This window comes from Rhopilema esculentum, chromosome 7 (assembly GCF_057945365.1).
Source record: "Rhopilema esculentum isolate cy_ngs chromosome 7, ASM5794536v1, whole genome shotgun sequence".
NCBI classification, from domain to species: Eukaryota; Metazoa; Cnidaria; class Scyphozoa; order Rhizostomeae; family Rhizostomatidae; genus Rhopilema; species Rhopilema esculentum.
The window spans coordinates 10,881,856-10,909,844 of NC_142821.1; the positions used below are offsets into that span (position 1 = coordinate 10,881,856).

General features: G+C 36.7%; 2 protein-coding genes across 2 annotated transcripts in view; one reads left to right on the forward strand and one right to left on the reverse strand.

Annotated features, from left to right (window-relative positions):
- Positions 1 to 4,236: 4,236 nt before the first annotated feature.
- The window catches only part of LOC135683934 (E3 ubiquitin-protein ligase RNF10), a 41,861-nt gene continuing 18,108 nt past the window's right edge, over positions 4,237 to 27,989 (forward strand). Inside the window, exons 1-17 of the mRNA XM_065199341.2 lie at positions 4,237 to 4,682; positions 9,698 to 9,846; positions 10,835 to 11,073; positions 11,945 to 12,035; positions 12,694 to 12,813; positions 13,502 to 13,566; positions 14,219 to 14,291; positions 14,940 to 15,006; positions 15,595 to 15,728; positions 16,070 to 16,114; positions 17,710 to 17,770; positions 18,025 to 18,089; positions 18,317 to 18,545; positions 18,930 to 19,063; positions 20,092 to 20,314; positions 21,115 to 21,330; positions 21,611 to 23,077. Coding sequence (XP_065055413.2) covers positions 4,619 to 4,682; positions 9,698 to 9,846; positions 10,835 to 11,073; positions 11,945 to 12,035; positions 12,694 to 12,813; positions 13,502 to 13,566; positions 14,219 to 14,291; positions 14,940 to 15,006; positions 15,595 to 15,728; positions 16,070 to 16,114; positions 17,710 to 17,770; positions 18,025 to 18,089; positions 18,317 to 18,545; positions 18,930 to 19,063; positions 20,092 to 20,314; positions 21,115 to 21,330; positions 21,611 to 21,837 — 2,202 coding nt within the window. The 5' untranslated portion in view covers positions 4,237 to 4,618 and the 3' untranslated portion in view covers positions 21,838 to 23,077. The remainder of the gene's footprint in view (positions 4,683 to 9,697; positions 9,847 to 10,834; positions 11,074 to 11,944; positions 12,036 to 12,693; positions 12,814 to 13,501; positions 13,567 to 14,218; positions 14,292 to 14,939; positions 15,007 to 15,594; positions 15,729 to 16,069; positions 16,115 to 17,709; positions 17,771 to 18,024; positions 18,090 to 18,316; positions 18,546 to 18,929; positions 19,064 to 20,091; positions 20,315 to 21,114; positions 21,331 to 21,610; positions 23,078 to 27,989) is intronic.
- Positions 25,291 to 27,964, reverse strand: LOC148959981 (uncharacterized). The gene is made up of 2 exons (XM_089109395.1): positions 27,351 to 27,964; positions 25,291 to 26,393 (listed from the first exon to the last, which is right to left on the reverse strand). The coding sequence occupies exons 1-2, from the start codon at positions 27,962 to 27,964 to the stop codon at positions 26,063 to 26,065; spliced, it is 945 nt and encodes a 314-aa protein (XP_088965521.1). The 3' UTR covers positions 25,291 to 26,062.

Here is a 27,989-nt window from a genome sequence, read left to right on the forward strand (position 1 = left end):
TATTTTTATTTTTTCCACGTTTTCTATCTACTTTCTTTCTTTTCTTTGCATTCTATATTTATTATATTTATTTACCTAGTTTCTTAATTTTTTTTTGGGACAGACAGCATTTACCGTTCCTTTTCCTTGGACCTTTCTGCATGCTATACCATCTGCTATCACACTTGTTCTATTGTTCTTTGATCTATTGTATTTATCCATCTTTTCTCACCTCCGGCTGTGCTTAGAAACTATCATTATGTTGTTAAATTAGCTATTATTGTTCTTGCTTGTAAAATGTGTTACTTTTTGTTCTTTTGTTTCGTATTCCTTATTTTACGCTCCAGATGTATGTGTTAGTTATTCTGAAGAAGCTTATAGCGAAACGTCAACCAAGTTGTTTTTTTATTGAGTATCTATTTATATTTTTAAAGAACTTTAAAGTTAGGAGCTATTGAATATATATATATATATATATATATATATATATATATATATATATATATATATGACATTCTAAGAATGGCCAGAAAATGCATAGCATCGATTAGAATGGCCAGAAAATATTTATAGCATCGATAAGAAAGAACTTTTTTTGAAATAAATGATTCATTGGTTGGATTTTGAATTAACAGATTTTCTATTGTGTTAACAGAACAGAAATTTTCTTTCTATAGTTGTCATACTTTGTTTATTTTTTCATGCATATAAAACTTGCTATGCGTTTAAATCTTTCAGTTGTTCTCTTTTCCTTTTCTGGTTTAATCGTCAATAGCTGACCTGTGGTGAAGTGCTGAGGAGTGGGGGGTCAGAGGGGTCACTGACCAGGGGGCCCTTGGCTTTGGGGGCCATAAATAATAACTTAATTGAATAAAAATTTTAAGTAATAATCTAGCCTCTCCATTAACACAGACTGTATTAGAGACAATAATGACCAAAGTCTATTAATGAAATAAGGTAGAAGCAGTTTGAGTCATATATTTTTGTTAAGAATTTGTCATCTTTGTGGGCTTGGGCTTGGGTTTCAACTAGAGAAGTTTAAAAGCTTCTGAACATAGGCGTAAACAGGGGCTTCAGCCCCTCCTGACGAAAAGCGAGGGGGGCTGGGCCCCCTGGAAAATAAGTAAATGCTTTACCAATTTTTAGATTAGTTTGTTATATTATTGGTTTCACGCATAAGATTTGTTGCATTAGATAATTGCGTTTACAGCAAAATAAAGTATGAAATTATTGTGAACAAAAGGTCAGATCCAACTCGAGACCAATCCTTCAGAGAGGCTGGAAGCATCAGAGGAAAGCAACGTGCGACCTTTGCTGACGTGATAATAGCTATTAGACAGGGAATTTTTCCTAACAAACTGGCGGAGAGGGTAACCGGAGGTTTTTCACTTGTTTCCACTTCCTTGGACTGATGCCTTGAAACTTTGAAGGGTGTCCAAAAAATTTCTCCCTAGTTGTCACGTGATCGATGACGTAAATTTTAACGGTCAGGAAAAAATGAAAATCGTCAAATTTTAAAACAATTAACATCAATCGAAAGAGTATAAAAAACTGAACAAAAGATGCTTAGAAGCATATATCCTAAAATCAACCAGTTAAAAACTATCACGTGTCAAAGTATTGATGACGTCTCCATATACGCAACTCACAAGTACGGGAAATTGGTAATTTTCGCCATTTTGGGCCTCTTTTATTGATACTATTGTGGAATATCCATGTTGAAAGGATATGAGGCGTAAGTGGTTATGATGTTACAGTGGATGTATAAAGGGTAAAGGCATAGAGTAGCCCCTAATGGTTAAGTTAACCAATTACTTGACTTTCGTCTAGTTCGGCACGTTTATATTATCCAAAGATTTCAAGATTAAAATCTCCATCATTTGCAGGTGTAGATGAGCTACACCAAAATTTTTCATATTATTTGGAAAAGTCTTGCTAATGTATAAAGGTGTCTTAGTTCTGGCGGGTAGTTTCCACAAAATGAGAATTATGCAGAAGTTTCTACACAAGAGGAACGCCTGTTTGAGATTTCGTCAATGATTTTTCGATGCAAGGGTCATATCCTGTAGAAATGACAAGCTTAACTATTGGCCCACGAGAAAGTTTCAAATTGAACAGGGACATAATGTCAAGTAACAATATTTTCAACTGTGCGCGCACTTCGAGAAGATGAAGCAAGAGAGTACGTTTTGGCCCTCGAGGCTCTTTAAAGAAAGTTTCGATGCACTTGTTCGCTTCAAGACAAGTTTGTCTGTGACAAGGTGGGCCACAAGAGGGAGAGCGGCAAAGATAATAAATGATAAACAAATGATGTGTGCCCTCAGAAATACTTCAGGAATCCAAGGAGGATAAATCGGTATAAAAACTTGCCGGGCAATCAAAATTTCACAACTAGCCCATTTATAATAGCCATTATTTTTATAAAACCAAATATTGTGAATAGTAAGTGACAAGGCCATTTAATAACCATTTTCATATATGGACAATCTCGTCAGCATTTTTTTTTATGTTTAGAATCTTTGATGGTAAAAAACCCAGCTGTATGGGTGGCACATATTCAAGTTAATATTTTATTATTATGTAACCCCACCCTTGCCCCCTCCCACCTAGGAATGCTCGATTATGTTAATAGACAAATTCAACGATTTGCCTTCGGCACCAACACTGCCCCTCCTGCCCTAATCTTGTGCAGGCGTCCCTGGTGACATCAGCAGCTGAAGTCTACGCCTATGCTTCTGAAGGTTACCAAAAAATGTGATTGCAACAGGGCAACACACAGCAATATGTATGTCATATAAGTTTACACTATGGCATGCGCATCTATTTGCAATTAGGTGTCGGTTGTGGTCGAGTTTAGTTAATGAATTAGACGTTTTCTATTTTCTAAACTTTTAGAATTTCTAAGAAATTGTCATTTTTATGCATTATGGTGTTTAGATATCAGTTATGCGCAAATCATATCAAACAGTGGAACATAAGTATGATATTCGATGTGTACATTTTATTTCGATCGTACTTAAAAAGTGAGAGATGCTAGATAGAATTAAGCAGCGCGATTTGGAAGGAAACAAAATAAACAGTTGCCGAAGATATTAAATGTACCTGTGATAAATTATATCACTTCCATTAAATATCCCTAAATCTTGTGCCTAACCCACCTATTTGTTATTTTCAGTTATAAAAACGCATCATCTTGTACCTGTTATTTTCTAATTCCGACAAGACCAGAGGTTTTCCGACAAAATAGCAGTTTAGTTCTAGAGAGGGGTTTTTTGCCCCCTCCTGACCTCCTTCTATCTACGCCACTGCCACCAGAGCAGTTTAGACGCCATAGCAATTTTAGCAACCAAATAGCCACCAGAGCAATTTAAGCAATCATCATTTTCAAAAATTTCTGGGAGCATTTCCCATGCTTTACTATTTAACTTTTATCCTGACCTGGGGCCCATAAATCCTCTCGGCGGCCCTGGAATAGTTCGAGGGGGGGGGGGGGCAAATGTTTGTGGGCCCTTAGTTTTGTGCTTAAAGGTGCACACCGTATGTTACGCCACTGAATCCATCTTAGATGATATTTCTGGCATCTCTAGAGTATGTATTTTCATAATTTATCTTGCCATGGGGATGGCTTTAAAACTTTAACAATCTTAATATTTTGGCCCCTCCAATTTCATATACGTTTTGCTGGTCATGAAGGCAATTACTACTCCAAGTTGAGGGAAAGGAATATTGTCTTTCTTGTCATTTCTCGGAGTTTTGAGTTCGAAAAATATCTAAGCAGCTCAATTCTCGCTGTTTTGTGTGGCTTCTGCGATCAGATTAATAATCCTCACATAGAATTTAATAAAACACTCGATTATTTCGCTATTTTGATATTTCATTCTGGGAATAAATATTATTTCATATTTCAATGGTAAAAAACCTTTCATTTCATATTTTTTTCTCAAAAAATTGCAATTATTTCGTATTTCAAATACCACTTATAGGGCCTCACTTGCTAGGTAGTGTCAGTTTAGAGATTTAACGGAGAGTCATTGGGTAACCCGTTGCCCTTGGTACAAAATTTGGATGAGAGAGATCAGGAGTTGTTTCATTGTGGGCAACCATACTTGCAAGGGTATCTGCCGTGTCACTGATTCATTTTGACTCCATGGAACTTTAACGGGGAAAGAGTTAAAATTCCCCCTTCTCGAAGTGCAGCTGCATCTGGTTAATCAGAACACCATTTTTATTTTGTGTCATCTTTACTCGACACATGGAGTATTATACGCACCGTTGCGCCGAATTCATCTTTATTGGGCTGGTTGAGGTTCTGTTTTCGAGAAATTTGAGGCGAAGCGCTACAGAGCTTCGTTGCCTGCTTAACAATATTTAGCAGCTTCACTGCTATTCTACCTTTAACTCACTTTGTTGGGAACATTTCCCAACAAATACCCACGGAATTTACGAAATCATAACATCAAGACACATTGCGAAGACTCGACTGCCCTTTAGATTTTGGTTGTTGCAGAAACATGGCTTGCTAAAATGTTGTTTGGAGGGAACGTAGCAGAATTCATCGACTTATGTCAAAGTTTGAAACAGGCCAACAACTTGTTGAGCCCAAGTTTAAGTTCTTTTAAAGACGGAAAACCACCAAGAAATGGAGAAGAAGTTCTTGCAGCCAAGAGCTTCGCTTTCACCAATGAGGGTTGGAGGCCAGGATGGTAAGGATAAAGCTTGATTAACGTAAACATTGTTGGTGGTTTTCGATTAAACAACATTTAAACTGTTAATTTAAACAATTTAAATGGGCAAACTGTTGCAACAAAAAGTAAGTTTCTGATGCCCATGTTCCACTAGGGTGTCATCGAAAATTAAGTATTTAGGCGCGTTTCTAGCCCATTAGACGTTTAGAGAAGCCTCCCCTTTGTTAAAATATGCAGGCATATGTTTGAAAAGATGCAAGACAGCAATAAATTAGGAACATGGTATCGCAGGGTGGATAGGGTTTCCCCCAAAGCATGCAAATATCTTCCACTGCATATAGCAAAGTTGCCATTCTGGTGTTTAGATGTGTTAAGGATATAAGCCTACTTTTACACAAAACTATTCTTATTTTTGTTATTATTATTATTCTCATTACTATGATTGTAATAGTCTTATTTTGTAAAAACAGGCTAGCCAATTACAAATTACCTTGTAATAGTAAGATTTGTAATTGTAGTTTTAACTGCGATTGTCTGAGTATGTCCAACACCAGTACACTTTTGTCCCCTAACTCAAAAACTGATAGTGATGACAAAACATATCATATGCATTGTTGATAGGGCACTTAGACTTCTCTCTTCTGGTATGAAGCCTTAAAAATAATGTTGCCATAAAACTGGCTAAGCATGTTTAAAGTGTGCAAAATGTATTCCCAACACCATGGAATTGCCCGAAAATGAAAGTTTCCATTATCATTATTATTATTATTATTACTATTTTTATAATTATTATTATTGTAACTCATTCTGCCTTCAGCCTGAATCACTTCTGCGTGTTGTAGCTTAAAGTAACTAATACCTTGAGCAAGGGTATTTTACTTGAAGACACAACTTTTCCCTGCACTTCATTGCATCATCCTTTCATTGTATCTAAGATGTATTCATGTATGCTGACATTTCTGCTTTTTTATCACCGTGTATCATAACTCAGGCCATGCTGGGAATGGCGTGCGATCGCACGCCCACGCCTTGGCACACGCCTTCCGTTGCTCAGAAGTGCAGTTTATCGCACGCCTTAAATAATCTGAACACTTTATTCTAAAGTGACCAATATGGCCCAATGTAATTTTTTTATCATAATTCAACTATGAACGAAAGGTGATAATCACGCAATCGTTTATATTTGATTTCTACTTGACGAAAAATTTGGCGAATATTCTAATTTGCTTAAAGTTATGGTAAACGTTTTCTGGATGAAAACATCAACTTCTCGATTTCTTCAGATTCTAGTAGCCGGACTTTCAAGGCACACGATGATACCATGTCTAAAACTAACAGAAGTTTTGAAAGTGGCGAAAAACTCCTGTAAACAAAGGTTTCCATAATTTTTTTATCAAAGTTTTGAGTTGAGTTCTGAAAATCGCTCGACCTTTTAGGCCGATAATCCTTGCTTTGCAGTTGTGGTCGCTTGTCTCATTTGCAATAACTGCAGTGGAATCACGATATAACAAACCCCGGATATAACGAACTTCCCGGTATAACAAACTAAATGCCTGGTCCCTTGGATTCTGCGTAACAAACTCCTTACAAATTCTCTCGGTATAACAAACCCCGGATATAACGAACTCTCATTATCACGAACCATTTTTAGGTCCCTTCATCATAATTACCCTTGATATAACGAACTTTCATAAATTTTTCATCTGTTATTTTTGTTTATTTATTTTCGGTGTTTATTTATCACTTTCTCTTGGGGAGAAATCATTTTTATAATCGGCAAAACATGCCGATGATACATTTCAAGTACTGGCTGATAGACTCAGACCACGAGATGAAAGTTTGATTGCGTCAGAAATTACTGCAATTGAGTACATTGACACTACTGAATACCTTTTTACATATGAGACATTGGCAATGAGAGACGACAAAACTTTATTGAGAGACCCAGATGGAGAAGCAGAAAAAGACAAATAAGAATGTGAAGTAATTGAAAAAATCATTCAGGCACCAACTAGGAGCGAAGTGATACCAGCTTTGCCAATCTCTTGGTCCCAAGTTATAAAAGGAACATTAAGATTTTCATTTTCAATGACCAGCCAGTTGTATTATTTGAATTCAGATTGGTTTTTTTGAGTTAAATGGTACATGTATGGCTGTACATGTGCACAGAGGTTGGAGATAGCCTAAACAAGCCCACCACAGGTTTTTTAGGCGTGAACTGCGAAAGCACCCCCAAAAAACGTTATCTCTCGGTTTAACAAACTCCCGATATACGAAATATTTTCTGGTTCCCTTCAGAGTTCGTTATATTGGGAATCCACTGTAGTTACAACCCCATGGCACATGTAAGGCTTTGTTTATTTAGACAGGCTTATTGATCTTTAAGCTTTAAATGATTTGACCCAGATTACACTGTGGTTTACGAGTGTATCTTGCAAGTGCGATCAGTAAAATCCCGTTTTCTCAGGACTCACAATTCCTCTATATACAGTTTACTTTATGTGCAATTTTCTAATCTGTATGCAAATACAAAACATTTTAAAAACTTTTACTAATAAAATGTGGGCAAAAATGTTCCAAAATTAAGAGACTTTGAATTGTGAGGATTTAGCTACTGTAGCTTTCTTACAAAATATAAACGTGCAATTAACCATTTAATTCGTTCTAGCACTAGTCAACAGATAAGTTTTCTTTATGGTGAAAACACAGTTAGAATTCTTAAATTTTGAGAACGAGATTGTCAGGAGAAGCAGACCAGAAGGGTTTATAAACTGCAGGATTACATATTAATTAACCTACCTTATTGTTAATGTTTTTCTCTTTAATATGTTGGGTTTGATGTTAATAAAGCTTGTTTGATAAAATGTATTGATTGGACTAGCCTTGCTTATGTTTTCTTATGATAAAGTTATGTAGTCTAGTCCTTATACAGCTGACTGTATCATTAAGTACTTTGGTGCAATAGCACACCATTGCACGCCTTGGCACCACAAGGAGTGCGATTCATTGCACCCCTGCCATTTTATTCCCAGCATGGCCTGTAACTGGTGATTCCTTTCGGCCCCACAAGCTAATCAAAACTGCTTCTAACTGCCTGTATGTCGTCGAATTAACTGTTGGGTTCGAGACTAACCTAGGCAAAAATGCTTCCCGTTAAGCTGAAAAGTACCATTGCCTTCTGAAGGAACTGCACCCCAAGTTCAACAAATTTAAATTTGTTAATCTATTCCCCAAGTTCAACAAATTTAAATTTGTTAATCTATCCATCATCTGTCTCGGTATCTTTGGTAACTCCTGTGATTTTTTCATCAATATGTGCGATGAACTAAATCTAGACTACCAATACTGTTATTTTGTGATTAGAAAACTGTCAGCAATAATTATACACACATCTTATTATATATTCTGTATGTGCAATAAGGCTTGGACAAACCCTGAATTGCTCTCCTTCTAGAGATTCTATGAACTCCTATGATTTTATTTTTATGTTATAACTTTTGTAAATTAGTAGACATGTCACAAGGCTAGCTGATAGTAACTACCTGTAAAGTGAGGTTACTGTTGTAAGTAGAAGATTATAAAATAAAAAATGATTTCATTATTATTATATAAAGTACTTAGGCCTGTGCTAGGAAAACCATTTCCAGACTTTATCAATAGAGAAAGTATATCTTTAGGAAAGCAAAGAAAATACCCTAATAGATATGTTATTATGACTAGTAATTAGGAGGACTGTATTTTCCTATTATATCATCAGGCTCTTAAAGTATTTGCAAAAACATTTTTTATAAAATCATCATTTATATGTTGATAACCCAGGTTAAAAGACTTGTAGCCTAAAGATTATAGTGCAAACTATTTGTTATCAGTGGCTCAAAACCCAAATTAGAATTATATATAGAACAGACTCTTTCAGTTTCATGTAAAGCTGGCACAGCACAAAAACAACAATTCTCTTGCCAAACAATCTTTTTGTTGTACAGAATTTGAAAATGGCTTTGAAAAACAAATTTTGAAACAAACTTAAGTTATACGTCTAGCACTCTTCAGAGCATAAAACGTCAGAACATAGATGGAAAACTCTACGCAAAATACCCAGTTTTGGATCGAAATAGGCCAATCAGAAAATGCGAGCACATTACTGTTGAGGTTGTCCAATCAGTGCCGCTTTCCTATTGAAAATATTACCAACGGAGTCCTAAGGTGAAAACAAACTCCTTTGTCTACACAAAAGCGGTTTATATAGTAGAAAAACCTAGATGGAACGACAATCAGGCTTTGCCAATAATGCGAAACATGTTGCTGTTATAGTTTTCACCCAATCTTCGTTTTTCAGTAAATGCTGCTGGAAAGTGGAATTCCATGTTTTGGTTGTCGTTTTTGATCTGCAAGACAGAGTACCCTGTTCTCTTTGCGGGATAGTTTTGTTTCTATTGCTGGAAGGGACCTGCTGTTTTATTATATCCCCCAATCTACAATTTCTACCAATTTCTTCGACTTTCTTTCAAAAAATATGCCTGTTTTCTTAAGATTGAAAGGTTCTAATCGCTACAAACATACCTTTCACTTAACCATCCCTTTCCAAATAGATTGAAGTTCATGCCTATCATAACAAAACCGCCCAACAAGCAAAAAGTTAATTGCAAAGAATGCAATGACGGGAGAAATCGCTGTTACAAAAATAAACCAATTAACCCTTGTACGTTTTCAGGGTTCTCTGAATAGGAAAAGGGCAAATGAATGAAAATTTTAGGGAAGCGATTCTCCCTTCATGTTCTGTTTTGGAGAGCAATTCATAGCTTGCCTCAGGTTGCAAGGGGAGCGTGGAGGTGAGCGCGAGCGAGCAAACGGCCAGGCCTAATACAGTATTAATTAAATCTTAGTGTCACATGCCAACCTTAGTGTAACCAGAGATCTTGGTGCACTAACATCAATTTTCAAGGGCAAATTCAGCCATTCCCTCCCCTTTGAATAATAAAGATATTTTATATTGCATTTATATTTAATTTTTCTGTATTTTGTATATTTTGCAGAGCACAGAGGGAAGTATGTCTCAAGGAAGACAGATACATTTCAGCACTCATCTGGATACCACTCTAGTGGGAAAAACAAAAGAGGAGGCGGTCGCTTTCCTAAAGGCCCTAGAAGAGAATCTAAGCAAAGTGGACCAGGCTTTTCAAAGGTAAAAATATATCATGGTTGTGCTCAATGGTTCATACAAGGTTTTTCTAGAAAAGCATATGCATCCCTACTGCTAGCAAATTTCTTCATTGAAATCATTTCCTAAGTGGAACTGAAGCAGAAATGGCATATAATTGATTTATTTTATTCTTTAAGTTTTTTTCATCAATCTACTAAGATTGATTTGGAATTAGAGCAATAGGAATAGTTTTGTTGGGAAAGTGTGGTAATTTTTTCAGCAGGCTCTCTTAAAGAAGTTTAAAATGCACTTTTGAAAGCACATACAGCTCATGTTAGAAGTTATGTTAGCTAGTTTGTTTCTTTTTTCAATTTTCGATCGGATTTTTATTTTTTCTAGCCAAAATGCAAATCTGTGAGTAAAGACTGTGTGCTTTCTTCATTTTTATGACTTCTTTTAAAAATCTTGAATATTCTTTAGAAAAGCAAAGCACATCATATACCCTTGTTAGAAAACTGACCTTGTAAATAGAGTTTTGAAAGGTGGTCAGCAAATCACCCTCTGTGTTTGTGTAAAGCAAAGGATTTGCTTTTAAAGCATGTTTACCAGATAGAAAGAATGTTTAAAACAAGAGGGTTTCAAAGCAAAAACAAGATGTGTAAAGAAAGTGTTTTCCGCAACTAATTAATTCAATGAATAACAAATTCCATCTCTAGTGTTCTCCATCATCATAAAAGATTATTATCAGTTGCTTGAATCTAATGATTCCTCGCTAATTTCCATAACTTTAGTGCCCATTTCAACAAAAACTAAATCAATGTTTAAGAATTCTGCAGACGTTGCAAAAGCACCAAGCCTTAGCATGCACTGGTCCATTTCTGTAAAACTGCTGACAATTTTTAGAAATAGTTTACATGAATATACTTGCTTTTTTTCTTGATTACATATTGGTCATAGCTTTTTTCTTTTGTTTGTCTATTATCTAGTTATCCATAGTTTTTTGAATTTCCAACATCAATATTACCTCCAGCAAACAACAGAAAAAGTTGTGAGCAATGAAGACTTACAGCTGCTTGATGAAAGAGTTACACTTGGAGATGATAACGAAACTCTGGAAGATGCCAGGGGAAGAAAGGGAGGTGAACTGCGAAAATTCAAATATGCAGCACCTAACAGGGCATTCAGCCAAGGAGATGGAAAGCACAAGCAGTCATGGTATAGCTCAGTGAAGTACCAGGTTTACAACAAAGAATCATATCTTCAGGCAAAGTAAGTCACTATTTGCTTATTTTGTAGCATCTTTTTTTTAAACAAGATATAATCATGAAGCTAGGCAACAAATGCTCTATGGCAGCAGCTTTTTATTTTGAAGGCTAGTTTTTAAAAAATCATATGCTTAAGTTAATAATAATAGATAATTGTAAGATTTATGTATAATCCTGAGAAATAACATGGCACAAATAGATCTGAGACTACCCTTTTGTCAAGAAATTTTCTCAAGGGTGACAAACTGCCTATGTAGATGAGCCTATGTGAATGAGCTCATGAGTACAATCACCCATCCTACAATATTTGTTGGAGAGAAGCCCCCAGGGCCTGAGGGAGGTATTACTAATACCCGTATTAGGATATCAGCTGCCTATCATTGCTTAACCTAAGGCTTGACCTTTCTTGATTTCTGCCAATTTCCAAACAAAACTAATTTATGTCATGTGAATAATGAAACAATAATGAACTTTTCAGAAATTATCTTTCTGTATCTTGTGGGGGGAGACATGTAATTCTAAGGGTGGTCAATAGACCGCACTGATAATTTGGCAGGGGCATTTGCAAGGGCCAAGGGGTAAGGTAACACTCATATGAAACGAAAAGGCCTAGCTGAAATATTATACATATATTATGTTTAAGTTTAATATAAAAATTACATACATGATTATATGTTATTGCCATATGTACCTGATTTGGTGGTTGAAGAAGATAACTCCAAATTTACCTTTGATTTTTATGCTGAATTAAAAAAAAATGTTTATGAGAAACGCTGGATTGAATTAGTTTTAAGACCAAATTTGTTTTAATTTGATGTGTGAATATATGTATTTATTTTTATTTATTTATGTGTTTTAATTTTCATGACTTGCAGTTGCCGTTTTGTTGTTCAAGAAAGTGGAGATTACAGATTGCATGCAGTTGATCCAGATTCCCTGGTAGACTGGAGCCTCATTGAGCAGATAGTAAGATTCAACTTTGATTATAATTTGATTGGCACAAACTACGTTTGGACATAAATCTGATCAACAAGTATCTGATCAAGGCTTGTAAAAGCTGCAGGTGCTTTCATTTCACCAAATTTATTTATAGCAGAACACTTCAAAAGGGTTTGAGTGTAGAAGCTTGTTTAGCACAAGAAGGGAGCATACAATTATTTACTGCTTTGGAAAATTTCAGTTTTGATGATTAGTTCTCTTGGCTGATTATAAAGTAAAACATCCGCTTGGTAAATTGAGCACTTTAAACTCTCAGGTGCTCAGCCTAGCTCCTAAGAAAAATGTATGCAGGCCTGGCCATAAGACTTTTAACAGGGGAGCAGTGACCAGCTCTCCTAGTACTATTCAGGTGAGCTATAAGAATAGAAACAAAGGAAAAATTGATTTCAAGGAGAGCAAATTTGCTTTTTAGACATTTAGGAGAGCAATTTCTAGCTCCCCTCCAGCGTTTGAGGAGAGCCTGGAGGGGAGCAAGAGCTATGGCTCTCCTCAAATGGCCAGGCCTATGTATGTACGGTAGAAAAATGTAAGACAGCTCTAATTCAATAGATCTTCAATATCTGATCAAGTTGCCTCTATCTGTAAATTTTGATATCACATTCTGTGAAAACATTTTTTGTTTCAGTATTTGTTCAGTCATGGAACACCATCGTGCCCAATTTGTCTCGAGAATCCAAAGGTAGCAAGGATAACAAGATGCGGACATGTCTACTGTTGGTCGTGTATCCTTCATTACCTTCAGCTGGTAAAAAGCCCTGTATTTTTTATCTTTTTGTGTATATTTTGCTAACAATGAGCCTTTGCCAGTGTGGCAAATTGTTCAACTATGGATCCAAACAATGGCAGTAAACTTCTTCGGATCAACCAAAATTGATTTCAGACTGTCTGATAATGCATTATGGGATGCTTGCGTAGCACAATGGCTCATTTTTAGCAAAGAGTCTTTAAACAGAAGGCTCCTTAAGCAAAAATGAAGGCACCATATATTTAGCTGGACTTCGTAGAAATTTCGTTTTAGGGGGATTCATTAAATCTGGATTATTAATTCCGCTGTGGTAATTTTTTTTTGAATAAATGCTTATCAGTCATCCATGCTGGCTAAGGTAGTTTGAATGTTGGCTGGGGCATGTTGTATGTCTGGGTTGAACAATGTGTATAGACATTCTAGAGTAAAACCCATGTTTTATTGGTCCTTAGGGGTGAACAAATGTATTGTAGTGACAAACCGCAAAATTATTACAGTAAACTGAATATTTCAATCCAAAGTCTATAAGTGATATCAAATGATCTTAAACTGTGGCTGAAATTTTTTTATAATATTAAGAAATTTAATTGAATTAGGCAAGGAATTTTTTGAAGCGACGTAAGCATGCAGCCAACATCTTTATATTTACGATGGTGAGTAATTGCAACTTAAGCAAATTCTCTTGCAGAGTGAGAAGCCATGGAGGAAGTGCCCAATATGCTATGAAGCTGTCATGCCTGCTGACTTAAAGAGGTAAGCCTTGGCAACTTTTGTAAGAATCGTTTGATTAGGGTCAATTACTACCGGTTTTTGAGGGCACTTAACTACAGTGCTGTAAACGTTTCAAGCATCGGAAATTATACATCTCCTTGGTCTTTTGCCGTTCTTTGATTTGATTTAATTGTATTAGATTTATGGTTTAGCGACTTTGTAAGGTGAAAATATTTTTCCGATCAAATCTTGATAAGTATAATATGAATGCACTTATAGATACCGTATTTACTCTACTGAACGCCGCCCTCTGATAAACGCCGCCCTCTGATAAACGCCGCATCTTAAAAAGCGGCGTTCATTAGAAAACCCCCAAATAAGAAGTAGCAAATAGTTTAGATGCTTGCTATTCTAAAGCTGTGAAAGTTGTTGTCATAGAGACTTGGATTTTCTTACAACCTTAATTACGTGTTTTTTGGGAAAAGAAAGCATTGTTTTAAGTCTGCTTTTATCATTTTCGCCTTTTATCTGAAAGCACTTTTCTTGTCATTTTTCATTTGACACAAGCTTTTCATTTGTATTAAACGCCTCATCCAAAGATATGATTTTATAATAAACGCTACAGTCTTTAGAGGAAGTACGGTAATTATCTGCTTTATGCATAGGAAAAGATCTAATCCATTTTTATTCACAGCGTTGTAACGTCTTCCACCCGAAAGTTTTTCAATGGAGAAACAATAACGATGCAGCTCATGCAAAGAAAGAAGGTTCGTATCTTTCTGATGATTCCAATTTTTTTCTTGTCAATGACTTTCCTATTAATTTGTATTTTCTCTTACCTCGCACCGGGTTTAAGACCCAGTTTGCATTCCCTTTATTTCGGTGCGGGAATTCCACAATACAGTAAGCTTTGCGCGTTTTACCCCCGGGTCAAGAGAAATGTCTGACTGAAACAGCAGCAAAGGGCTAGTTGCTACAATTCCAGAAAAATCTTGAAAAGCGATCTCTTAAGATTGGCCGAGATTGATTTTTTTAAACAGGCTGCTTGAAAGCGCCTTTCAGAAAGATCGTCTCCGCACACTATGTACAAGGAATGCAGACTGGGTTAAGACCTGGCATGCTTAAGCACAGGGGGCATCTGGCGGATGTTGCTCTACCCAACATAGAATAAGTACGTGTTATCTAGAGGCTGTAACGATCAATTCTAGAGACTGTTTAAAGACCTGTCATTGCTATAATTCCTCTAGCTATGCTCGATGCCCTTCCACTTTTCTACTCAGTTCTCTCTATTTTCTCTCCTAGATCGTCACAATTGAATATTTATTTGTACCGAAGCATTGTATTGCCATTAAGTTGAGCAGTTTTCTTGCATACATCACCCAACCTGACATTAAACACATTTTTTCTTTCACCAGGGTTCCATGCTTCCTAAACCTTTTGCATCACGCAAAAATTCAGAATCACAAGTTGTTGAATGGAAAGGTATTTGATTTTCCCTGAAATGAAATAGATTAGCAGCTGATGAAGGATTCAAATATCAAAATATTTCACAGATTCAAGAATTTGAAAATCAGCGTTAGATAGTAGCAATTATTATTTGGTATTTGTATGAGTTAGGTTACGTCCTGGCCTCAGGGTGTAATTTCTTTACTTTTTATTTCTCATTTCCTCTCCCCATCGTCAAACTCTCCGATCTTTTAAACTGCTTAGCCTTCATCTCTTTCCTTTCACCTTATTTATTCTCCCCTTCCCCCTTACCTTTGTTTCCCTTTAGTTTAGGCTATTTCCCTGCCCCTCCTTTGCCACCCCCTTCCCCCTTACCTTTATTTCCCTTTACTCTCGGCTATTTCCCTGCCCCTCCGTTGCCACCCCCTTTCTCCTTACCTTTATTTCCCTTTACTCTCGGCTATTTCCCTGCCCCTCCCTTGCCAACCCCTTTCCCCAATCTACTTCTTTTCATCCTCCACTCACTTCCCATCCTTTCATTCCAATCCTTGAATATTGCTTTATTTTCAAGCTCATGTATGCAGTATCTCTTATAAGCTAAACGTGATGTATTTTATTTTGTAGGGGACATGAGGTCGGTGATTCAAAGCGTCCATGCAAAGCTTCTGAAGGCCTCCCCAAAGATTGTGTATGAAAAGATTGTCGCTCCTGAATTGAAGGAACTTGAACAGCAACTTAAAGACGCCAAATCTGAAATGGTAAATGAATAACCCTTCAATTATACGCTAGGGATTTACGAATCGGCTTGGATTCTTTGAATTGGCTTGTATTTTATGACTGGCTTGGATTTTATGAATCGACTCGGATTGTTTGAATCTGCCAGGAATTTTATGAATCTGCTTAGATTTTATAAATCGTCTTAGATATTATGAATCGGCTGAGATGTTATGAAGCGGCTTGGATTTTATAAGTTGACTTGGGTTTTATCTATTGACTTGGATTTAATGAATCGACTTGGATTTTATGAATTGGCTTGGATTCTGTCCCGTGTATCAGTTTTGCACCACTAGAATGCTATTGTTATCTTGTTATTTTCTAGTCTGGTGAAGAATGCTTCATAGAAAGTGCCATATGCCTTTTGCAGGTATCTGATTTAGTTGATATACTAGCAGAATATTACGAAAAATTAATTATCCTGTAGTGTTCAAATGCTCTACCTATAAATATGAAATTTGACAATGAATTTTCTTTTGATCATTATATTCCTCAAGAATCCACCATCTTTGTCAAGGCAAAAAGTTTAGCTAATTGATGCTTAAGCAACAGTGAACTGAAAGAACCACCGAATTTTCTGGGGAACATATCATTTAAATAAAGATTTTGTTTGTAAATCAGTGAAGGAGGGGGGTTGGGGATACCCTTCAAACTCTGGCTGCAAATTGTGGCATTGGGAAAATATATAGCTTCTTCTCCTTATATTTATTATATTTTGAAGCAGTTTTTTATCAGGCAATCCACTGACTGCATGCATTGTTTAGCTGAATTCACACTGGACGCGTCACGGCGCGGCGCGTCACTGAGCGTCATCGAGCGTCGCGTCATGTACTTCTTCATGCTATTCACACACGATGCATCATCGAGCGGCGTGTTTTCTGTTTTCCCATGCTGTTAACAGCAAACTTGCAAAATTCTTGACAAGTTGTACTGTATTCCTTGCATTGCAAAGTCAAGCTGGACATTTAAGTTTGCTACAGAAACGGATGAAACGGTATATCAAAAACAGCATCTTGGCCAAAAAATGAGGTATTCTAAGTCTCGTGCGGTTTCTTTAACATTTCGGTTCGAGAGGTTGGCCAATGTTTTGACAGGAAGACGATTCTCTTCAAGCATTCATTATAGAACCGAAATTTTTATTGATATTAAAGATTTAGAAGGTCTACTACAATTAGCAAAATGTTTGGCTTTACAGATTCATGGGGTTTCCCTTCCTGCCAAAATTCGAGGGAAAATTAAACAGCTTATTTTTATCAACACTCCCCAAAATTTCCATGAATTAAATTCCTCGGAAGTACACCTTTGGGAGGTATTGAAAGCTAAACGGAGAGTGATTGAAATATTTTTTTACCAAAACGGAACATACAATGACTCAACATCATTGTTGAATTGAACATCAACGAGGCAACTTTATAGACAAAGACACTAAACACGAATAATACTGTTACTTATCACAAACTAATAAATGTGATTTGGTTTTGTTACTTTCAGAATTTAGCCCCCCCCCCCCCTCCCCCCGATGCTTTAATCAGAGAGACTCATCAAAATATACTTCACCGTACAAGCAATACAGTTTTATAATGGCCTATTTCAGAAGCTCCTTGTTTACGTTTCTGGCTGTCATGTCGTCTGGCTCCTTGTTTATTCTCTAGGTTTTCTATTGTTCTGAAGCGTCACCGAGCGTCAAAGTTAAATTTATTTAACTTTGACGCACGGTGACGCGTGGCTGAAAAAACGCGCTGCGTGCGCATAGCTGCCGAAAATGCTAACCATATTTGGTCAGCGTCATGACGCGCCTCGCCGTGACGCGTCCAGTGTGAATTCAGCTTTACTACCAAAGCAGTTGCCCGTAGATCATTTGGTAGTTAGATTTGCTCCGAACCTTTCCACCAATTTACATACCCTTTGAAAATGCACCTCAATGTGTAAAATCAAGAATTAGGAGCATTTTTCATTTCATTCCAGGAAAAAGAAAAGAAACTTCTAAGCTCAATGGAGAACCGTGATGTTGTCTTATCCAAACGGGGTATTGCTGAAAACTCTATATTTTGTCATCACATATAAATTTCGTCACAAAAATTTCTGCTAAGAATTAGAAAAAATGAATAGCCATTTGATCAATACCATTGTTCAAATGGCTATTCATTATTTCTAATTCTTATACCAGTGTCAAATGTTTAGTATGAAAGTATCCTTTTTAAATTATCCTTTTACGTGATTTATATTTTACTATATATTATGTAACATTTTGTGGTATATTTTGCTTCATTTGATTTGTAGATGTTAAAGAGCCTTCTGAAAATGGTGGGAAAGTGAAGCAAATCATGGATATCGTACAAAATAAGGTACATGGCAATTTCGGCAAATGTGCTAAAGTATAGCATCAACAACAATTTTACGATCTTATGCTGCTGCCTGAAGCATTTCCCTCCTTCTCGAAAGTTTCCGTTGCCTCAAACAAGTATCGATAGCATTATGATTGAATCCCAACGTAAGAGTATTTCAACTGAAAATTCCTTTATTTTTTCGTATCTCCACACAAGTTTTAATTCTGTCACCTTTTTTACTACAGATGGCAACGTTAGCAGCCCAGGAGCCAGCTTTTTCAGACGATGAAGAGGAAGATAAGGCCATTCAAGATGAAGGAGCCTCTTGTTCTGCAAATGCGAACAATCCAAGTTGGGAAGAGCCAGAAATTGAGCCAAAATCTGGACCAGAGGATACTCAGCTAAGCCCGCAGGAAGGCATCTGCAAAAATGTGAATTCTGGTGTTACACCTGAATACTATTATTACTACCAAGGTTTGTTTTTGTTTTATTGAATCTGCAAACTTTGTAATGCTGTAAAGTTACTAAAATAATTTCGCATAGTGAAAGTTTATGTTTTGGGTCAACTTTGATAAGTTGCTTACTGATAAATTAGGTCAAGCCAGTTTCTGGAGAGAACAAGGCCTGGCAAGGATCGACAGTGGTAATTTTTACTTCTTCCTTTGCAACTGAACCAGATAACAATTGCGAAATGACTTGAAACCACTTAAGTTTGATTTAAAAAAACATTCTTAGTTCTAATACAAAATCGTAAATTGTCTTCTCTTAGAATTTCATAGAAAAATATAACCTTCAGGTTCCTTTCAAGTGTCCAAGGCCTATCTTTATACATGCTGTTAATACAATCTTTTCTTCCAGCTGTCGATGGCCAAAACATTTATTTGCAGCCTGTGAATGTCAGGTGCCTTGTTACAGAGTATGGAAGCTTGCAATCATGCCCTGAAAAGATAACGGCGCAAATAATTGACATTGAGTCCCACAGTATGACGCCTGTAAGTAATCATCTACGTAAACTTGAAATATTGTGTTTTAAAATGTGCTTCTCAAATAATGTCCCGTAATGTGATATTTTTTATGGTTGTTACCAAAGGGAAAATATCATTAAAGTATATTTATCTGCATAGATACAGTAAAACCCCGCAGACAAGAACCTACTTTTCTAAAAAACAGACTGACTAGGTTCTTATAAATGTGGTACTCATGATATTTTCAGCAGTAAATGTGGTACTTTTATCGCAAGGACACTAACAAATATGATGCACAAGAAAAGTAACTAGATTTGAGAATGGCCTGACTGAATTTCAAATTGTAGAGGATATGGTATTATGTTGGGGACAAACCAATTTCAATCACAAATGAAAAATGAAAAAAGGCCATGGTTTTGAATATCAATTAATCAAACCACAATGACGACTTGAAAACTATGCTTTCAGACTTTGAGAATTTCTTGTTTTATTTAATATGAAGTACGATCTCATAAGAACATGTAAAAAATCAGTCTGTTTTCGGTTCTTATCTTTGGGTGTTATTTTCCACAAAATCAGTCTGTAAGTTCTTATTTTCCTATGTTCTTGTTTGCGGGGTTTTACTGTATCTCCAAGCTTAAAAGTAATAAAAATAAAACTGTTGTTTATAGGCTGTAGTTTAGCCAAGGGTTACTCGATCGACTTCAACACACTACCGACTTCAACGCACTGCCCCCCCCCCCTCACCTGGGGGGAAACGCTCAAGACCATATAGCTGGGTCCAGCCACAAATGCTGCTCATTACTTTTGGCCTGATAAAAAATCATACTCATTGGTCGAGAGAGGCCCAATTTGTTTTGACACTTTGTCCAAGAGGGCTGTCCTCACAAGTGGCAAGTGCTGGTCTGGAACCCACGACCTTTAGGTCTTGAGTTCGCGCCTTAGACACTACACCAGAAGGCTTTAGTAATGCTTTAAATAATGAAATCAATTTCAGCATAATTTAGTGAACGTAACAAACTCTAGTAGTCTCTAACCATTGTTTGTACTTTCAGGAATTAAGGAGGCGCTTTCGCTATCTGAGCCACCTTCCTCTTGCCTGTGAATTCACTTTCTGTGAACTCATGATTCGGCCTCCAGTTTTATCACGAGACACACTGGCAAAATTTGCTGACGAATTCCACCAAAGAAAGTTAGCAAGGCAACGCAAGAAAAGAGACGAGAAAAAGTTCCAAAGGCAAATTGAGAGAAAAATGACTATAGACAGCTTTGGAAGAGGTATGTACCCAACAATACTCAGTCTTTTGAACACCTAAAGGGAATTACAAAAATCAGAAGATAGCAGTGATGGGTGGAAATTCATTCTGTCAAACTAAGTTGGTTTGCTTGGGACTCGATGAGAAATATGGCATTCATCGAGGGCGTATCGTAAGAAACAGACCTAAAGCTCTTAGACCCAGCACCCTGAAGAAATAACAACGACCTTTAACAATAAAGGGTTTTTTACTCCTATAAAACAATTGTAGATCAAAATTGACTGCTATCTTCGCAGCTTAACGATTTTGATTGACTTGCAGCTTTGCAAAGTGTTCGACCCCACGCTCATAACTTGCAGAACTCTCTACAAGAACAGTTAGTTTGAAGATTATTCTAAACTTTTGGGATCATCTGGTACTTTAATTTTGTACCCCAATCTGAAAAATGCACAAATTATGCATACAATGCTGGATTGGCACTAGAAAGGGGAGACGGGCTTTTTGTTGTTAGTACTTAAAAAGGTCTCGGGGTTTCAGGGTCTAGTTTTTACTGTATGCCGTGGGGAGAAAAAGTAAAACGATCTTCTACACTGTATAAAGAGACATAGAAAAACGTATATAAATTAAACCAAATCGGGTTTCTAGAATTCAAATGCTCTTTTCCGTTGGGTAAAACCTTTGGCTAGATTTTGCACCAAATTTCGTGAAAAATGTCACGAGATAGCAGCCTTTTGTAGCCTTTACTTATGTAGCAGTTAACTTATGTTATGAACGCGTTTTTTTCCCTATATGCATAAAATCACTTTCTTGGTCTCTTTGCAGAGGTTGAAAAGCCCATAGAAGCTGCCTCCTTGGATCTGCAAAGCTTGGATGATTTCCCATCTCAGATAGCAGCAAGCTCGCCTGATGCCACCCCGATATCCACAGCAGCTCCTGCCGCATGGGGCGCCTCTTCCTTTGCGAATGCCTTGCAACGAGCACCACAGACAGTGCCTCGGAGAGTGGATGTGCCAAGACAGAGAACTGTCTCAGAAGCCAGTACGTGTCAGATGTCTGTACAGTTTATGTGTCTTATTTTATCTATGATATCTGTGGATGCAGATGCACTGATTTCATTTTGCTTCTTGATGACCATTTTCTCTTAGTATTTAAGAATATAGAGTTTTGGTTAATTTGGAATAAGGCCCTGTGGTTACGAGAGCAAAAAAACTGGTATATTTGACAATAAAGGGTGATCGGAGCGCAAGATGTGCTGGACTTTGTTGTTCCAAGGGCAGAACAAGATCCTAGTTTACGCAAATGCTTCTTTATTTTGCAGGTTCAAACAACGGACTCAATCCGAACAATTCAAATGACGTCACAGAAGAAGACTCGATCCCAGCTCCCTCTTTTGCCTTGTCTTTTAGTGATGCCTTGAACTCAGCGTTTGAAAGACAGCTGTCTCCAGGTGATTCGCAGAATGCTAACCAGAAACCAAAAGGCAAGAAAAAGCAACGAGGAAAGAAACTGCTTTTTACGACCAGCAGTGCACCAAAGTATTCGTGAAACAGTTTTTACGATCAACGTTAAATAGAACTTGTAGTCATCATAATTCCTCTAATTTGAAAAGTAGCTGGCAATATTGCGTTTAGTTACATTAATTTGATTTTATTTCATCATCAAAAGAGTATTTGATAACAAGTCACGAATGATGCTACCTGTTGTTCGCTCTTTTCGACTTTTTGTGCGCTATCATGGGGGTGGGGGGCTTCTTTTTGTCTAGCTTACGGTTTAAGCATTTTTTGCGAGTTCACTGCAGTGGGTATAGAAAATCAAGATCTTCTAGGCAACACATTTTTTGCAATTTCTTCAGTCCAAAAAATTGGAAAATTGATTCGTCTTATGGAATATTGATGCAAAAAACTCTAATGATTTGCCTCTAAACTTGACTCAAAACATGACAATGAAATACCTAGAAGCCATAATCTGTGTCCATATGGGAGAGCAGAACTCTACTTTATCAACAGGAGAGGTCCTATTCTGACAAATGCCCATTTTTTTATAAATTTCTCAGACTTGAAATGTTAAATCAAAAGATAAAGTCAAAACAAGTTCGTGTGTCACGGTAAAACACAATGTTATTCATCCCTAGAGTGAGCTTCCAATTACTCAAAAACATTTCTTTCCTACCTTTAAAAAACTTGTCATTTTTGTGCCAACGTGAAGCTTGAGTTTGTAGGCGAGTATCATGAAACGCGTTCACACGAGCAGAGACTGGAACCGGATTACATGACCCCTAATTTTTGAGAAAATTACCCTTTTATTATCACTGCAATCCAAAGAAATTTTGGAAAACGACCTTTTGAAACAGCATGCGCTTCCCACCTGTGTCTTTCCAACTTTGAAATGCTTCTCACGTCCTGACCTATGAGCATAAGGCAAATAATGGACCCGGGGAAAGAAGAGCGGCGCTATGAAATTTGCAAATAAAGTAAAATTTGGGATTACATAGGTCAACATTAGCCCGAGAATTTAGAGTGGAGAAACAAAAAGTAACAACAATTCCAATATTTCTCTGGTAAGCAGGGCTGTCCTTTTATTGTAGAATATTCTCTGAATAGAAGCAAAAATGTTTTTGCAAACCATACAAGTAACCCGTTACCCACCCACTAATTTTCATTTTCAAATGAGAGTGCAAGTCCCATAATGCAACTGGCATATCCGATACAGCGGAGGAGCAGGAGGCGGGGTGTTATCATCATTGAAGCATGCCTCAACGCTGTTCGACGTAGAGCAAAGTGCAAGGGTATGATATTGTTTATACAATTATTCTTACGTATCTTACCGATAATGATATTCCTTTATATAATTGATTTTCGTATTAATATGCTAGTACATAATCATCGCATAACATTTTATCCAGGAGCGTAAATGTCGAGGAAATTCTTGTTAGGCCATTCTCATGTGAGGCTGGTCTGGTACCCAACAAACACGGTATTTTGGCAGAGTGACTTATTGGGGGTGATGTAATTACGTTGCAGCTTTTTATGGCAAAAATTTTAAACTGTCATTATAGGTGCCTCTTATGCAACTCTTTGATAAATATTTGAAAGCAGAAATCCATTAACGAACCTTTGAAATATGAATTAGCAAAACCTGGTTATGGGAAATTGTGAACCTTACCTAGATTGCCCTTGTGAAACCAGGAGACTTGGGGGATCTGCATTACAATAGGATCTAGGTACAGAGCCTGTGATGATATAGGTTTTTTATCTCATGGAGAACATTCATGAAATTGATTACTGTTGATTCTCTGTTCAGAGTTGATGACCTCAATTAAGCATCTCACTAGCCCAGACTGCAAAGTTTAGGTATGTGTGGGGAACACATTCCCCGTGCAAGAATTTTTTGCCCAAATCCTGTCTGCGCATTTTTGTCAAATTTAGATTATTCTGTGCAGTTGGAACACATACTTTTGTGTGAATTCCCACATAGACTTATTGCGAGTCTTAAAAATGCTATTTAAAAATGGAATTCTGCAGCTTTTAGCCTGTTATTTTGCAACATTATTTATTCATGCACAAATGTAAGTGGCAGAAAATGATCCCCGGCGCACAAAAAATACTTCGCACTCTGGTGACTAGCTAGAGACCTATGTCAAAAAATGGACTCCCGACTTGATTGAACTTAAAACTTCATGCTGTTTGGACTGTTTGGTGTATAAGAATTTATATCAGTTTTTGTTTTATTGAACTCAGTTGCCAAAATAAGAAAATAATGCTCCTTTTCCTTTTCATTGCATTTACACTCTTTTTTCTAAGAACAATTTTTTATGAAAACAAGCCTCAAAATTGTACAAAACTTAAGAACAAATTAAGGATAATTTGAGGCTGAGCTACTGAGAAATGCTTCATCTCAAAAATGAGGATTTTTAGCCATTGTGGCTTCTTTTAGGTGAATATTCAAACTTGTCAGCAAATGAGGCCTGGACCCCTCCCTAGAGCAAAAAAGTGAGCAATTGCACTGCACACACCTTATAGATTTAAGAACAAATTGATTATCTAGCCTCAGATTTTCAAAAAAATTGAACAGGCAGCCTGAACATAAAGGGGGTGTGCCATAGATTTGTAAACAAACCAAATACAGAAGACATTGTATGGACATTGGGACAATGGCAGAGGGTGCTGCAATGCTTCAATAAGCCCGATTAATAGTATTTTCTGAGTTTATTTACCAAACAAGGGACAATTACTATTTTCCACATTTGACCTACTATCGAAACAAATTGTCAAAAGCATTTGGGCTAAGCCAAGGAATTGAAGCTTCATTTAACAAATGGTGGAGATATTTCTTTTCTCTTTGTAAATTTTGAAGGAATTAGAAACTTTACAACAAAACGATTACTTCAAATTAGTCCTGCAAACTTTGCTCACAATTTATATCATATTTGTTTTCATTCATAATTTATATTATCTGTTGCTAGTTGTTGTATCCTAGTTGTAAATGTGGCCTTTGTTTTTTACTGCGAGTTGCTGTTCCAATGACTTATTTTTTTTCTGGAGTATTTGCCTGAATGTTACCACTCTTTGGAATAATAGATGGAGTATGAAAACATAATCTAAAATTTATAGATTTCCCAAAAACCCTACCCAAAATTTAGTTGCAACATGAAACGCATACCCTTAGATTTAATTCAATTTTGCAAAAATCTATATTTCAACATCCTTACTTGTTCAAACATTTCGTTACTCACTTTTTCTATAGTTTTTATTTTCAAGGTGTTTTTACTGTATTTTCCGTTTATTTCGTTTTAATTTTAGCTGCATTCAAATAGCCCTGTTAACTTTCTCATACCATGCTTTGGCATGAGTTGAAACTCAGTTTGCATGTTAACGATATTTGTGTTAGTAAGAGGCACACTTCAAATCAACCCTCAAAATATCTGTTAAACTTTGAATATCAAATATTTTATGACAGATTATGTCCCAAGAGGGATGGATTTCAAAAAAGACAACAATATTCCAGCAACACTTTGTAATTCTTACAATAAGATCAAACTACACAAGCGGGTACATAAATCATTTAAAACTGATATCATTTAATGTCCTTGTACCTAAGAAGCCTAGGTGAAAATGGCTCTATCATGAAACATTGCAACATAATTAAAGCATTAAAAACTTTATCGTTCCAAATTGCTGCATAAATTATGCAACAAGATTAAAGTTGCATTCAATTACATAACAGCTAACAAGATGCTGCAGACATTAAATAGTTGCAATACAAATGTGCCATAAATGATGAGTGCTTCTTTGCTAAAACAATGTGATTAATATTTGCAAAATCGACAATCTAAAACTACAAATCTTATGTCTGCCTTATGTCTTTAAATAAATAACCCTTGTTTATAAGGTCCTTTGGATAGTAGCTTGTCACTTTAATGACACCTAGCACGAAGGTAACTAGTAAAAGAATTTAGGGTGTATTTTGCATATGTGTCTTGTCATCTTCCCATAACGTACGAAAAAGTTTGTCACGGTTTACTCATAGTCTAGGGACATTCTCATTAAAGCTTTTAGAAAAAGTTGTCTTTAATACAAAACTTGACAATTTCTTCTTCTTTATCCTTGCTGGTGCTAATCGTCCCAGTCCCTCCAATTACCAGTGAGCCTGTTTCCAACTTAGTCGCTTAGATGGATCGCCTACAAAGGTGCGCCTATAAACTGTTCCCCTATTGCTATGAAAACTTTCTTATTGGTGTAAAACTGGATCGCCTCGTGCAGTTGAATCTTATCTAAAAATTTGAAGTAGCGCATAAAGGAGTATTTTCATTGGCTTCGCCTTCTACTTCTACTTTATCGACGTGAAATTTTGCAGGCACTAGTTCTGGATTGCAGTACCTACCCCATGTTTGCCCAAACATGTCAAGCCTTGGATATCTCAGAGCAAGAAACTTCCGCAAGTCGGCAATAGCCTTTCTTTCAAATTCTGTTTCTTCGTAGTTTTCAGTTTTGTAGAATGTGTCCATAAACTTTTTAACCATTTTCTTGCCCGTGGCTTCTGCAGATTTTTTCATTAGAACATCGAATTCTTCATCTGCAGCTTTGGCCTCCATTTCCCCATATCTACAATTGATATTTGTTTTTAATTACTTTGAGAAAAATGAAATTATTCTTGCAATATTTTCTCGAACGGATCATGTACAAGTGGAAACATGGTTAATTATCTTAAAGGCCATAGAATACATGAAACTTTTCTTCGAATTTATACAGTTTACAATCCTGGCTCAAAGTTCAGTGTTCTATAAAACTTCATCAAGATTGCAATTTTATCCCAATAAAGGTATCAAAACCTCCAACCCTTGCAGCAATGTTGGTTTTTGGAAAATACCCAGATTTCAACAATCAAAATGAATAGATATAAGCATGTCAACTTTGCCTTCTTGGGGATGGGGAGTGTATTTTTTCGAAAAGCTGCAATTTGCAAGCCAGTTCAATAAATTTTGACCAGGATTGTCCATATAAACCAAAACTAATTCATCGCCACATAAGCAACATCTTAGAAGAAAGCAATGTTCTCCCGCCTTTGATTAATGCAGTTTAAAATACCAGTGACCAGTGAGTGAATTGCGTAAAATGTGTTTGGATTACAAGTGATTTGCGCCCTTTTTAAGTTCTTTTGAGTATCGAATCACGCATATTATATTTTTCTGGAAAGATCCGTCGATATTAAATTATGGATGGGGGGGGGGGCGAGGTAGGTGGTGAGGTGTGGTGTGGTGTGGTGTTGATACCTCCTCTCACTGTACTGTTGGAAGTAAAGAGTTCTTTAGGAGCAAAATTGTTTGAGAACAATAAGAACAAGAGGACCGGAAACAATAGATTTTCGACAAGACGAACTCGATCGAATGTCTTAAATGTAAACAAGTTTACCATGGTAAATTGTGTACGGATTGTGACAAGGGCTATTACAAGAGTGAATCTGATGGACTTTGTCAGCCATGTTTTTGCAACGGCTACGGTAACGTGTTCTCGGCACGTTGCCGTATTCCTTAATTACAACATTTTAAAACATATACTAACTTTCTCATGCTAGACAGCTCTTTTGTTGGGAAGGCTGAAAAACAGCATTTCTTGATAAAATGCATGACCAACACTCCCGATAGGCCAGCCGTCAACAGTATCAATCCAATCACCCTTGAATCGGTGTTGTACTTCTCCTTCTTGGCCAAGTAATCGTCCTTCGAAAGTTTATCCTTGGTTTTTTTGTTGAAAGGTCCAATCTTTGCGCACGAGTAAGCATCAGTGAAAAGCAGCGACATGATAAACCAACTCATGAAGGCCAAAACTGCATAAGCCAGCGAGAACGCCAATGTTTTAAAGAAATAGCCCCAAAACCTCTCCCTTTTGCCAAACTTTGTTGGTTCAGGAGCATCTATATCCCTCCTACAAAGCCCTGTGATTCTCAAGTTAAAGCTGTTTGATGCCAGTAATGAAAGAACAGCCAGAATCAGTCCAGGGAGGACCATGAATGTCCATCCATACTTGTGATATGCTGATTTTGGGCATTGAAAGAATGAAGCTGCCATCAATTGGTTTAAACTCACAGTTGCTGCAATAACCATGCCCCCTTGTATTGTGTTTTCATTTTTGTTGAAAAGCGATGTTATTTTTGTAATATAGGTACTGAATGCCATGTTTCGAACTATTTGACCTTCGCGA